Source organism: Fusarium oxysporum, chromosome 13 (genome assembly GCF_000149955.1).
Source record: "Fusarium oxysporum f. sp. lycopersici 4287 chromosome 13, whole genome shotgun sequence".
Classification (NCBI taxonomy): domain Eukaryota; kingdom Fungi; phylum Ascomycota; class Sordariomycetes; order Hypocreales; family Nectriaceae; genus Fusarium; species Fusarium oxysporum.
The window spans coordinates 411729-424605 of NC_030998.1; the positions used below are offsets into that span (position 1 = coordinate 411729).

The following is a 12877-nucleotide window of genomic DNA, read 5'->3' on the forward strand; positions in this document are numbered from 1 at the left end:
AAGCTTGGCCTCGTTTAAACCAACTCAACCAACACCGTCGATCCTCATACTCGGAACCAACAATGTAACCACCTCGGCAGCACGCCCTGAAACAGACATGGATAACACGAAGATTCAGGGCCCAAACAGTCCATCTCTCCGCGTGGCGTCCTTCGCCTGTTAGAAAACCCTTTCGTTTGTCCAAGTATTAGAAGCCAGACCCCCTTCCACCAGAACAAACCAAAAAACAAACCATACCCACATTTCCCAATCCTTCACCATGGCTCCCGCTAAAACAGAGGTTCTGGTCATAGACCAACCCGCTCTCCACTCCAAGACCGTCGCTACCGAAGAGGTCATACCACTTCCTGATCTCGCTCCCCCTTTACTTCCCACTGAGAAGATTGGTCCTATGGGATGGATTCGAAGTCTTCTTCACTTTGAGCTTGGTGAGAGCTACAACGTTGAGGAGGTAACTTCTATTCTTAAGAGGGCTTATTCGGCGTTCAAGGATCGTACGCCTATTGCGGGTTGTGAGGCTGTTCCTACTGCTCAGTATCTCGAGACTGGGCTGTTGCAGCTTCGTCATTATGGTGATGAGATTGAAGATGACTTTCTTGTCAAGGACCTTCGAGGTGAAGACTTTCCAAGTTTTGAGGAGTTGAAGCGTCGGGGTTATCCTACTTCTGTTCTGGACCCTGATGTTGTTTGTCAACGAGGTCTAGGCGGAGAATGGCCTCGTGCTGGAGATAGATTGAACACTACTATGGTGCAACTCAACTTCATCAAGGGTGGTCTGCTCCTCAACGTCTTGTTTCTTCACGCGTACATCGATGGAACAACAGCATACAAGTTCACTGAGATCTTTGCCGAGGAAGTCCGCAAAGCTCAAGGCCTACCGATTACCAACCCAGTCGAGATTCCCTGCGAGGACAGAGCGAAGTTGATGAAGCCATCTGATACCATCGTTGGCAAACCCGAGGATCATCCCGAGTACATCGAAATACCCTTCACACCTGAAGGACCCCCACCTAAGCTGGCTTCACCAATTCATCACGGTCACATCTTTTACTTCTCGTCTGAGAAGATTCAAGAACTCAAAGAAGCTGCTGCGCCTCGCAATGCTAAGCTTTTCAAGTCAGATGACACTTCTTCTTACATCTCCACGACCGACGCTTTGACTGCGCTGGTCTGGCGATGCACTATGACGGCACAGCATGGGAAGAAGGAGGGTGAGGATAAACCTACTGGACCATCTATGGTTGGTTTGGCTCTTGATGCTCGTCGTCGTGCTGGAAAGCCTATTCACAAGCATACCCTTGGCAACATTCTTGGCTTCGCACCAGCCATCTTGGACATCGAGAAGGTTCTAGAACATGAAGATGTCAGCCTAGCAGACGTTGCTCTCGTTGTCCGAGGCGCCGTGAACAAATCCAAGGACACGTACCTCGCCACCATCAGCTCCCTCGTGGACAGCATTGGTAACGTGTCACGATTAATACCTGCCATTTTTCTGGACATGCCAGGAAACCATGCCTTGTTCTCGTCCTGGAGAGAGTTTCCTTTTTATAATATCCAATGGGGTCCTGCCTTCGGTGGCCAAATCAAGGCTATTCGACCACCATCGGTCGGAGTGACTCACTCTATGCACATCATTCTACCTGATAGACCTGATGCGGGTCCCGGTGTTGAAGTGTTCGTTGGTACGGAGAACAGTGCGATGGAGAATTTATTAGAGGACCCTCTTTGGAGACAATATGCTCAAGGTCCGGAGAAGGCATGAAGTAGACAAAAGCGAGGCGATGGAAGAGCATTATATATGGCAGGCTCAAAGCCTGTCTTGGATTAGGTACGACACACGACTTAAAGTAGAACCTTGGACATTATCTCTGTGCAATGCCATTCAAGACGTCATCCAGTATGTAATCGTGAGCACGACATACCTTTCTGTCTACTCTTCGTTCCTGATAGAACAGTCGTGAATATAAGACGATATCGCTGGATGTCGTGTAGCCACGTATAAAAAAACCTTTGTGCGCAGTATGAGGCATTGCCACAAAGATGAGTCGATGTTCAGCCTTTTAATCTAATTTCTGAAGACTAGTTGATCGTTTAACCTGGATTCGTCAGCCTCACTCCATACCAAGACTCACAGAAGGAATCATCTGCCCTCCATAGGATTAGATTCAAGTGAAAATGCGCGCGTGACTAGTAACAAGTTAATCTAAATCTTACAGAGACATGATTGTGTGCAAATGAAAAGTTGTACTTGTATCAGACCAGCATGGGATCACGCCCTAATATTTCTCATATCACCATGTAAAAGTCATTACATACGACTTATGCTTAGTATAACAGATGACCACCAATGGCATCCTTGAAAACGAACTTATACTTTTCAACTAAAAATTAATCTTGGTTATATATGTTAGCATAAAGCGTCCAATGGTAACACAAGAAATAGAGTTGGTACTGCCACTTTGTCCCCTTTCTCCTTATTATCTTGTGACTCATGTGACTCAAGCTATCAATCTTGCGCCTTACCACGATACTGGCTTTCACATTACACGACTGACCCAAAGACGTGGTACAAAGTGGTTCTTTGCCATTCTGAGACTGCTGAATCGCGACGTTCACAACTCGGCCTTTGCCCCCAGGAACCGTGAGCACACTGTGCCCAAGCTGTCAAAACATCCAGAATACTTAATAATGGAAAATTTGGCTTTTGACATGTCAACTTTTCGTTCGGGCAGGGAAGATAGAGTTCATTCACGGTCCTCAGTAACCAACCCTAACTCAACCATAATGCGCTGTCAGCCTCACTCTATTCACGAAGATAGACTGAGCAAGATACGCATGGATGATTCCATTCTCCTCCACAATCTTCTCGAATCAATAGGTCATAGGGCTTGAGGCATCTTTGTGTCCTGAAACTCTAATGGATAATGGGTATAAATTCCCGTCCTGTCCCCTTCATCCTGACTTCTGAACTTCCCTTCTTCATACTCTTCAGTTGCCTGCTGCTCAAGCCTCAAGCCTTCTGTTCTCAGCTTACGGTTACGTCAACGCTATCTTCTTCTTTATCAGCTCATTCTTTGTTGACGACTCACTTTCCACTTTCGGCAAGTCACCAGGCTTTGGCCCACATATCAACGTAGCGCACATACTTCTCTTCATCTCTTCACTATCACTACTTGGTAAACTTTGCCTGGCATTTTGACACAGCAACAGCGAGCAAAGACTTTGACCCTTATACACATACCAATCTCTTTATCTTGGATTTCCATCGTATCTTCATCTTCAACTTTCTTTAAGCGACATATACCATTTAAAAATGTCTGCTCTTACTTCCGAAGCGCTGCGTCAATTGGACCAGCTTAATACTCAAGGAGGATTGCCACCCCCTTCACCTGCACAAGACAAGTGGGAGACCGATTCAGACTGCTCCTACTATTCACTATCTGACCTGACCTTGGACAAGTGGTACCGACAGATCCCAGCAAGCCAAGTCAGGAAACAGGCAAAGCAGATTCCAGCTCGCCCTGTATCGAGCCAGTCTATTTACCCGCGACGATTTCATAACAAAGAAGAGCTTGCTCTTCAGTCGTCGGGTCCCTGGCAAGAGTACCCCTTCTGCTTGAACAAGGGTTACGTGTCTGGGTCACCGGGCCCAGTTCGTATAATCACCAACTCTGCTGGGTCTGGGGAGTTTGATGTGGTCTACCACCTGGAAGGACAGAAAGGTCGGCTTGTCTGGCTAATTACCGGCCAAAGGGGTATCAAAAGGGTGCTGTACCAAAGCCCCTCCCCTCGAGCGAGCCGAGCAGTCAGTCAACCTCAAGTTCAAGTGTTGGCGGCTCTTCACTGCAGCACAACCCTTATATTGCTGCTCATCTTGCGGGGTATCAGCAGGGACTCTCAGCTGCCTACTATGCGCAGAGTTCGCCGCCGGCTTATGTTGTACCTGTGCCATTGGTTACTTATGGTTATCTTCCTGTATACGGCCAGTATTTATACTGACTCTAATAAGTTTAGAGGATAACTCAATGAGTATCAATACCTCACTTTATTATTTCAACCCACACCTCTTTACTGGGCCTTCAAAAAGCAGCGCCTCACTATTTATTTTTTCAGTCTGCATTATCGCATTCTCCTACGGTCTGCTCATGACTACATTTGGAGTTGATCTCAAACGAGACTACAGTCACACATCCTCTTCTCTGTGGATAAATGGCCATACAACAAATTTATCTCCAAGGAAGTGGACAGCATATATTCCGAGTAACAAAATCTTGGACTTACACTCTTGCAGAACCGCTTTATGATCTACGGCGGCGCTAGTACTTCAGAACTTATTCAAATAGTTCCCAGCAACCTTCAAGGTTGTTTTGGTGTTCTGTTAATAAAATTAATTCAGTCTTCTTTTGAATGCTTGTTTCTGCCACGTCCCTGCATCCCAGAGTGAACCAATTATGCAATGAAACTTGTGAACTACATGATCCAGTTCTGTCATCCTAAATAATGGGCTGCCGTTAATTCTTTCAGCATTTCCCGCCCTATTTCCTTCGAGAGCTGTGATTGTGAAGTGAAGTGTTACATACTCGTTGCCTATTGGCTCCCTCGCATCATCGCAGCGGATTTCCGTATGAAGCGGGGGATCGTCACCACAGACCGCAGCTTGATATTAAGCTTACTTTTCCAGGGATGAGGTGAAAAGCAGAGGGGGAGCCAAGACATTGGCAAGGGCTAAACGGGGAAAGCTAATAGGGTAAGTCGCATCGTTTTCCTCAATGGATAACACAGGCAGTGTCATTGCGCACAAATATGTCTTACCATGTTGGATCATTCGGTCTTCCCTAGGGATCTGCAGCCAATCTGGAATAGGATGAAGACATGATAGTAACATGAGACCTCCCTTCGAACCTTCTATGCTGACTTACCCTGGCGTTTTGTAACTACTCTGAATTCTGAGAAGACCGAATTCGACGAACGTTTATCCTTCTGACCACAAGATGACGGTCCAACTCTGGATACCTAGTACTCTTGGGAATGGTTCATGATGATCTGCGTCTCAGGGATCTCGATCTCGGCAACGCAGCACATATTAGTCGGTGCATATACGGTCAATGATATCATTATGGTCCTACGGCGAGTCATCAAGTCAGAGATAGGGGGGATATGGTCGACGGCCACAGAGGTATAAATATGGATACCAATCCGAGTAAGAATTAGGTCTTCCATCGCTTCTAACAAGTTTCCAAATCAAGACACTTAAATAAAGCACCTTACAAAAACTTCTCTGCTCTCACTCACCATGTTCCCTTCTACCAAGACTCTCGCAGCTATCGCAGTTATCTCCGCTACGTTTGCGCGAGTCACTGAAGCCCAGTGCGTCGCGGCCCGCACATATCTTCACAACAGACCTTTCATTGACGATGTTATCACTATGGAGCTCTGGCACTCAGGTCGTAAAGTCTGTTCTGAGCGCGCATCAGCTTTTTTCGCCGATAATGAAGACTTCTACCAATGGGATTGCCCTGACCTTGATGAGCCTCGAGTCAGCTGGCGAGTCAAGACTTGGGAGAATGGGCAGCAGCTTGAAATCTCCAGTAAGTTACCCTACCCTATCTGTTGGAAAGGCTTTCACTAACAAAGCCAGCTATGATTGGGGAACAGGAACTGAAAGCGTACGACGTCGAGAATAAGGACACAGACTACAATGACTGGTGCGATGCGTGGACTGACAATGGATGTAAGGCGAGGGCATCATCTTACGAGAGCTGTCATTGGATTTCTAGTGTCTGTACCAATGGTGAGACCTGCAACCTTTGCGATGGTCGGGCTGTTTGTGACACTCCTCCTTGAGACAAGTCACCAGATACGCGGTGGCGGCCCGTATTTACAGGCTACTTATGCAAACTCTCCTTCTGTAGACAGTGGCTAGAAATACCTATCATTCCTTTTGACAGATGAAAGTTATAGTTCCGTGCCTGGGCGTTGCCTTTCCTCCTGCATAAGCCATCAGATTCCTTAATGATTGTATTATTGTTTATTCTACTGCACTGTCTTACTAATAGCTCTGTAAAAGAACTTGTGAAAACAATACTCAATCAGTTTCGCGAACCTAGGTAGTAGTGCCAAATCAGCAAGAAGGAAGAAATGTGAGGTTTCAAATCAGGTGGACGGCTGAGCTGATAACGAGCGCCAAGTGAAGGTGGTACGTAACTGCCTCACATTTCAGGTACCAGCGGGGTTCCCACCTTGTTGTTGTCTAGGCCTCTGAGGTTTCCAAACTTTCACACAACATAACAATACTGATTGCAATCATTTTTCCAGATATGAAATACTGCACTCTTTGTGGAGTACCTTTCACCAGGAGCCTCAACGACGCCTGGATTGAGATCGTCCGGGCAGGTAATCAGCCTGAGCTTAATTGAGGCGCGAACTGGATAAACCTGACACGTACAGTTTGGATTGAGGGTACAAGCTGGAATCGCACGGCCGTCTCTGGTGTTGGACGATGGGGAGAATACGATGATGACCCTTGTGTGCCTGTCCCAACAGGTCGCCAAACTCGCTACGACAGCCACTCTGGCCCGGGCCCTACCATAGAGGTGGGCTTGACGCCAAGCATCCAACAGTGTACCTGAATCCCGACGCAGCCGATGAACCTTGGGGTTATGGCTTCCATGAGTCGTGCTGGTCCATATTCACCAAAAACTACAAACTAAATCTCGATGTCCTTTTTGCAGCTTGTCTTTCTATGCCGACTGACACGAATACTCTCCTTGATTGGGGCCATGGCTACGCAGGAGCATCTTCAGTGAAACAACAGTTCGATATGACTATACGCAGTAGCTGTTTCCTATCACTGGAAGCTATAACTCAGACGTTCCGATCTGACCCGTACCACATTCCTGGGCTTGTCAATGCCATCAATGGAGCGGCGCGCCTACAAAACGACGTCTTCTTGAGTCACTTAAAAACAACGGTACAAAGTCTCCAAAGTGACAGTTTCTCTCGCTTAGTCCCGGAACTACTGCAAGCAATTGTCATCCACTTACCGACATCAGACGTGCGCTCCCTACGGCTTGCGTCTCCTGTCTTTGCAACCTTGGAGTTATCCGAAAGATTCTGGGCATCACGCTTCCAACCTGGTCACGAATTTGAACATTTGCCTGAAGTTCATCACCGACCTCCTGAATCTTGGAGGGCTTTATATCTGTCTCTCAAGATCTGGGCACGCGGGATCCCAAGTATGGCCAACCGCCAGCGGGTCTGGGGCCTTGCTAAGCGTCTTCAAGCCACCCTTACTCAGCTTGACGGTGCTTCTTGCCAAAGATCTGCTTTGGGCACGTGGTTCGAAACTACGCCTGATAGACCGGATCAAAACATGCCCGAAGCTGAGGTTTAATGGCATACAGCTTCACGCGCCGTTACCAGCCCAGGAAAAAGCTTCTTCTACGGCTCTCGAGTCCTGAGGGCCCGCGCCCTATACTTTCCAGAGCCTTTGAAACTCAGACAGATGTCCGTGTCATTCGTTGATACAGCCGCTGGAAGGTTTATCTCTGGTTTCGATATGATCGATGAGCACGACAGATCTCATGCTTTAGGTTACCAGCATGGGAATGCTATGTGGCGTATTTCACTTCTCCCTGACGAGCCTATTCAAGGATGGGAACTCGCCATGGACTTATCCGGGATCAAAGGAATTGCTGCAGTTCAGAGTGATGGAAAACTTACTTCTTGGGTAGGCGAGTCAGCTGGACTTCCTAGGTGGCGATTGAAAGAAGCCCAAGGAGTGTCTGCAGTCAAAGCTGAATTCGATGTAAGTTTGTACTATGCCACATACTGAGATGACTGACACGCACTAACATTTGCCAGGCTCTCAAGCTGGTTTCCATTAGTCGTGACAAATTACCGAACCAGGAGAACTGGCTGAACACCTGCCTATGGTATCCTGAAGTACCTAAGGAGGGATTGCTATTCAACGGAAGCAGAGGTGATAAGCCACGACCCAAATACAATCTTCCAGTGGCCACCGTCTTTTTTGGTGAATCAGACGGTCGATATCTGTCGCAACTGTCGGAGATTGTCGTATGGGTCTTTGACATTTGTCATGTGGCGGGAGTCGAGTTCCGCTTTACAGATAGTTCATATAACCGCCCACTTAGTTATGTTGGTCCGTTTGACGAAAACTATCCCGCTCGTAGGAACTTCTCCGACTCTCACGACAGCACTGTATCTTTCCCTATTGACGGCCCTTCTGGTGAGCGACTGTCTAGCATCGAGGTACATACAAAGAGGACATATGTAGCTGGGTTGAAGGTATTCATATGATAGACTCGTGCAAGACCGTCTTGGCTAATCATTTTAGATTCGAAGCAACCTAGACCGAAGTATTCAAACTCCTGACTACCCCTACGGAACAGATAAAGGCTGGGTTACTGTTCACGGAAAGGGATCTCAAATTATTGGCATGTTTGCTTCTCTTGTACGTATTCATGTAGCATCAAAATCTTTCGTTTTCATTTCTGCATTGAAACTAACATGACTTTGCAGGCTCGACCCTTCTGGGATCTTGGCCTCATATCTGTTTAAGACAAAGTTACCAGGAACTAAGATAAGCATGAAAGAGGGAGTATGGAGTTGAATGAGGTCGGGATAATATGGCATTTGATTACAAGAACCCTTTAGTGAGCAATTATTGATTTTGTTTTGGCGTTGTGTCCTCGAACCTGTCTGGTCGCGGTTGGGCGAGACTTAGACACCCTATCGGCATCCACGATCGAAAGTGGATATGGCTGCTTTGTATTCAAACCATTTGTAACTCATTGAACGAATCTTTATTTGACTAAAAGCTTTATCCTGATTACTACCGAATCTCTAATAGATGAGCTTTTCCGCCTAACACCACTAGCATATTTAACCTTTTCCTCTTAAAACCCTTTAAATAGCATAATTATTATTTACCAGTTAACTTATTATAGATAATAGAGGTTTATGTCCTCCTATAAGTCTATTATATTATATACCTAAGTTAGGTTTTCTTTTACTTTCTTAATTACCTCTTTCTTATTATTTAATAGTAATATTCTTTTTACTTAGGAAATATCCTTTTAATATAATATTTAATTATAACTATAAATATAAGTATTATCTTAAGTTAATAAATTTAATTATATTAGGTATTTTATTTTATATATTTTTTATAAGCTTTAAGCTAGATTATCTTATTAGAAGAGTAATAACTACTTATTTATATATTATTAAAGATAGTTATTATAATATCTAACTTTTCTATTAAAAGAAAGATATTAGGCATTAGGAAGGGTAAGGAGTATATTACCTATATATATTAATTTATGTTCTTTACCTTTATGTTAGGGCTGAAGCCTCTTTTAACCTCTCAACCTTATCACAGTGGATATGGCTGTCAATGCCTACCCTTGATACAAGTGGCCTCCCCTGTTGCTATTTGCTTCTCAGGCACTGTGGGGGATACGCACTAGGTTGTGTTATCGGGTCAAATACGGTTTCGCAGTTCCAGGGTTTGTATGCAGGGGAAATATCCTCGAGGTGGTTCTTATTCATGCTGATTTTTGAGAGGATGAGAGCAAAGAGTCTCGAGTTTTTGTAGCAAAGGTCAGCCAAAAAGGCACGATGGCGGTATAAGTCTTTTATTAGAATCACCGTGCTCCTTGTATTCCATGTTCCCTCTCAGGCTACGTAGCCGTAGTCGTAGCTGTCTCCTCAATTGCTCCCTTCTCAATGAACCCACCTTTCTGAAGCTCCGCCACGAGGTCTACCGATTCTGCTCTGGGCGCGTACACGATCTGATCGTCTTTCGTACTGCCCATAGACCACGACCACCCACCATTGGGTAAATATCCATATATCTCTGTTAAGCCCAAGTAAAAGGGCTCGGTTTGCTCTCCCAGTCGATTTATCTCTGAGCCACCTCACTGCAAACATCATATCACTTTTCTCTCTAGGCCACCAGCGAGTAGAGTCCTGGGAACACTGTGATGGGAACAACATGGCAGGGGAGTGTCGACCGTGACCCAGTACCTAGAGCTTCAGTACCGAGCCACGCCAAGAAAAGCGTTTGGTCTTCCACCATGAAATGACCCGGTAACCTTTGAATGTTAGAAGAATTGTTATCTAGGTCCCGTTGCGACTTAAAACTCCCAGCTCCTTCAAAAGCTCATTCCAAATCATGGGACTCTACCCTATGGCCTCTCCACGATGTCCTTCTTCTGGAGCTCCTCCAGCAAGTTCTTAGGCTCTTCCTTGCAGACCCTGAAGACTGTATTCGCACCGACTTCTGTGGCAACCCAACCATTGTCATCAATTCATGATTCCTCACCATAAAACTCCTTCAAGGCTGTACGGAGGGCGCCCCAGGCTTTGACTTTATTGGTTTGGATACTGTGCTTCCATTCGGGAAGGGGCTCGTTTACACCTGTCATTCTGGGTGGCGAACAGGGTTGCATAAAGCCCGACATTTAGTGTTTCCTTATTCCGATATCGGTATGAATACTGATAGATGCAAGTGACAAGGCTGAAACTGTAATGGAGCTCAAGGGTTGGTATTTGTATTCTGACAAATGAACTGAATCGCGCGGCGTTGTAGCTTTGAAGTTGTGGGATATGTTCAAAGCTCCAGCGCATCTTTGTCTCTGGTTCAGTATTAATAACGCTCCTACTTCCATTGGCTTATAGAGTCGCTGTGTATTTGCCCAAGCAATAGTGTTGCTCCCATATACTGGTTCCATAGTCTTGGGCTGTCGAAAAATGCATTCATCAACCCACCTCACTAGACGTGAGATGCACCCATCCTTCTCTGATATTGTCAAGTAATGTAACCATGAGAAGTGAATGATTACTCCAGGAGCTATAAATAATAAGTCTTGACCCAAGAGTTGACTGTGAAAACGACTCCCAGGACCACCAAGGGGCCCTAAGGTGCCGTTCACGTGGTTTGGAAACCGTGACTGAATACTTGGGGGAGTACTTCAGGGTTTCAGTGAAGTGGAGGGCATCTGGGGAGTGAATGTGTCTGATAACAGAAGTGACTCAGAGTAAAACGGCACTGACAGCGCATTCACTCATCAGTTGGATCGCTTATTCAGTAGATAATTTCTGTCGCAATTGCTTCAGCAGCACTATTCAGACACTGCAACTGACACACGTAGTTGAATGATCCTTCCGTTTACTCGCCCTATAAGTATTGCATGTTTCTCCCTCAAACTCCCAATAAGAAGACAATAAGACAAGCCCACGATCACTTATATATAACGCCATTCACATACACACAGGGAGAGAGAGAAGCACATTGAATTTTCTCAACATCACAAAACCTGAAACTACAAGATGCCTCTCGTTGGAAGGGATACATTTACAGGCGTGGAAGGTGTGGATTATTTCAAAATCACAATCGGTGGTAAAAGTATCAAAAGCGAGACTTCACTCAAGTCTGGATTGGACATCATTTTCAAAGGAGCTGGAAAATCCGGCGAGTACTATGCCTGCCATGTGGATCTTGAACGCTATGAAATCTTTTCCTGGGAGAAAAAGGATATACTCACGGAGCTTGTAGGATTGAAAAACGCGGGTATTGACTCTGGGGTGTAGTAGAGTTGACTAGGAGTCGAACTGGAGAACCTGAGGGCTTATCAATGGTGGGATACTTCACTCTAAGACAATCGAGCCAAACCAAGGTATAATAAATCTTACTTTCGTGCCCTCAGTGAACTTTCCCAAGTGTTCTGGTAAAGCCTACCTGTAAATAATGCTACTACTCGGTGCAAGCAAATGGTACAGCATTATCTTGGCTAAGGGATTGTAGCATCTTATACATCTTCAAATGGTGAACCGAGTCACAGCATCGCTCTCTTCGAGTTAGTATTACTATTTATAATGAGTTATTGTTATAATATTTAAACAATGTAAGCTGGGCTTGGTCTTTGTAGTTGATACTTCAAGCTCAGGTTTCTAAGCACCATAAGTTATTAAGCCGTGATTGCAGCACAATGCCTTGCCGTTTCAGTGACGCAGTACATATTCGAGTAGGCCGCGTGATGTAAGCATCAGCTGTCAGGTATATCAACTCAAAACAATCCTATACCCAGATGAGCCATAGTTCTCCGAGGTTATGTTATTATACAAGCTCTCAGTTACAGTTCTCAACTGTCCATAGCACATCTCGCATACAACTTAGATAGTATGCCAGACCCGTTTTAAGGTTTAAATATTGTATATTTAAAAGGGATATTAGCCCCAGCATACGACAAAATAACAAAGTTTGATGTATATAAAGGCCTCGTGCTTCCTCTTCAAAACGATTCAACCTAACATCGAACATTGATAATATTGCATCTTACCCGTGACAGTCAGGCAGACTCAACATTAATTCACGGCCTGGTATACCTAAGCTATAAAAACTCGAATTCGCCAAACTTCCATTCATTTGCCCTTTGACTGTGGCATATGAATACCAACAATCTTCCAAGAATTATGAGTCAAGTAAATGAGTCCTTTTTCTTAAAAAACGGCAACAAATGGTTCGAACACAACATTCGCTCGCACGTAGTCCGAAACTACGATGACCTCATCCTGAACCTGAGAGCCATTTTTGGGAAAGAGGAGAAACAGGAGAACAGGTATTTCTACGTCAAAGAAGCGGGCTTCGGCAGCTATGTCGTATATGCCTTTGTGGAAGAAAGGGATCTTGACGATGACTTGTCGTTCTTGACAACTGCGACAATGGTCAGCTCAGTATTGCAGCTGTCATTGCTAAGCAAGAGAAATAATGAGAAGAGTCCGGAGTCCTAAATGGTTGTTCTATTCCTTCTTCAGGATTAACATACAATGTATAAAACCTTCTAGTCGCAAC

General features: G+C 45.2%; 6 protein-coding genes across 6 annotated transcripts; 5 read left to right on the plus strand and 1 right to left on the minus strand.

Moving 5' to 3' along the window:
- Positions 1 to 153: 153 nt before the first annotated feature.
- FOXG_12024 (uncharacterized protein) lies at positions 154 to 1923 on the plus strand. Its single transcript, XM_018391758.1, has one exon. It carries the CDS (start codon positions 260 to 262, stop codon positions 1760 to 1762), a length of 1503 nt encoding a protein of 500 aa, XP_018250472.1. The 5' UTR covers positions 154 to 259; the 3' UTR covers positions 1763 to 1923.
- Positions 1924 to 3313: 1390 nt separating this feature from the next.
- On the plus strand, positions 3314 to 3999 carry FOXG_12025 (uncharacterized protein; the record flags this gene model as incomplete). The annotated part of the gene is made up of 2 exons (XM_018391759.1): positions 3314 to 3730; positions 3754 to 3999. The coding sequence occupies 2 exons, from the start codon at positions 3314 to 3316 to the stop codon at positions 3997 to 3999; spliced, it is 663 nt and encodes a 220-aa protein (XP_018250473.1).
- Positions 4000 to 5293: 1294 nt separating this feature from the next.
- Positions 5294 to 5844, plus strand: FOXG_12026 (uncharacterized protein; the record flags this gene model as incomplete). The annotated part of the gene is made up of 2 exons (XM_018391760.1): positions 5294 to 5588; positions 5639 to 5844. 2 exons carry the CDS (start codon positions 5294 to 5296, stop codon positions 5842 to 5844), a joined length of 501 nt encoding a protein of 166 aa, XP_018250474.1.
- A 1393-nt stretch (positions 5845 to 7237) lies between these two features.
- On the plus strand, positions 7238 to 8319 carry FOXG_12027 (uncharacterized protein; the record flags this gene model as incomplete). Its single annotated transcript, XM_018391761.1, has 3 exons — positions 7238 to 7387; positions 7505 to 7807; positions 7864 to 8319. The coding sequence occupies 3 exons, from the start codon at positions 7238 to 7240 to the stop codon at positions 8317 to 8319; spliced, it is 909 nt and encodes a 302-aa protein (XP_018250475.1).
- A 1385-nt stretch (positions 8320 to 9704) lies between these two features.
- FOXG_20654 (uncharacterized protein) lies at positions 9705 to 9839 on the minus strand (the record flags this gene model as incomplete). Its single annotated transcript, XM_018400950.1, has 1 exon — positions 9705 to 9839. The coding sequence occupies one exon, from the start codon at positions 9837 to 9839 to the stop codon at positions 9705 to 9707; it is 135 nt and encodes a 44-aa protein (XP_018250476.1).
- Positions 9840 to 12498: 2659 nt separating this feature from the next.
- FOXG_20655 (uncharacterized protein) lies at positions 12499 to 12816 on the plus strand (the record flags this gene model as incomplete). The annotated part of the gene is made up of 1 exon (XM_018400951.1): positions 12499 to 12816. The coding sequence occupies one exon, from the start codon at positions 12499 to 12501 to the stop codon at positions 12814 to 12816; it is 318 nt and encodes a 105-aa protein (XP_018250477.1).
- Between the last annotated feature and the right edge of the window lie 61 nt (positions 12817 to 12877).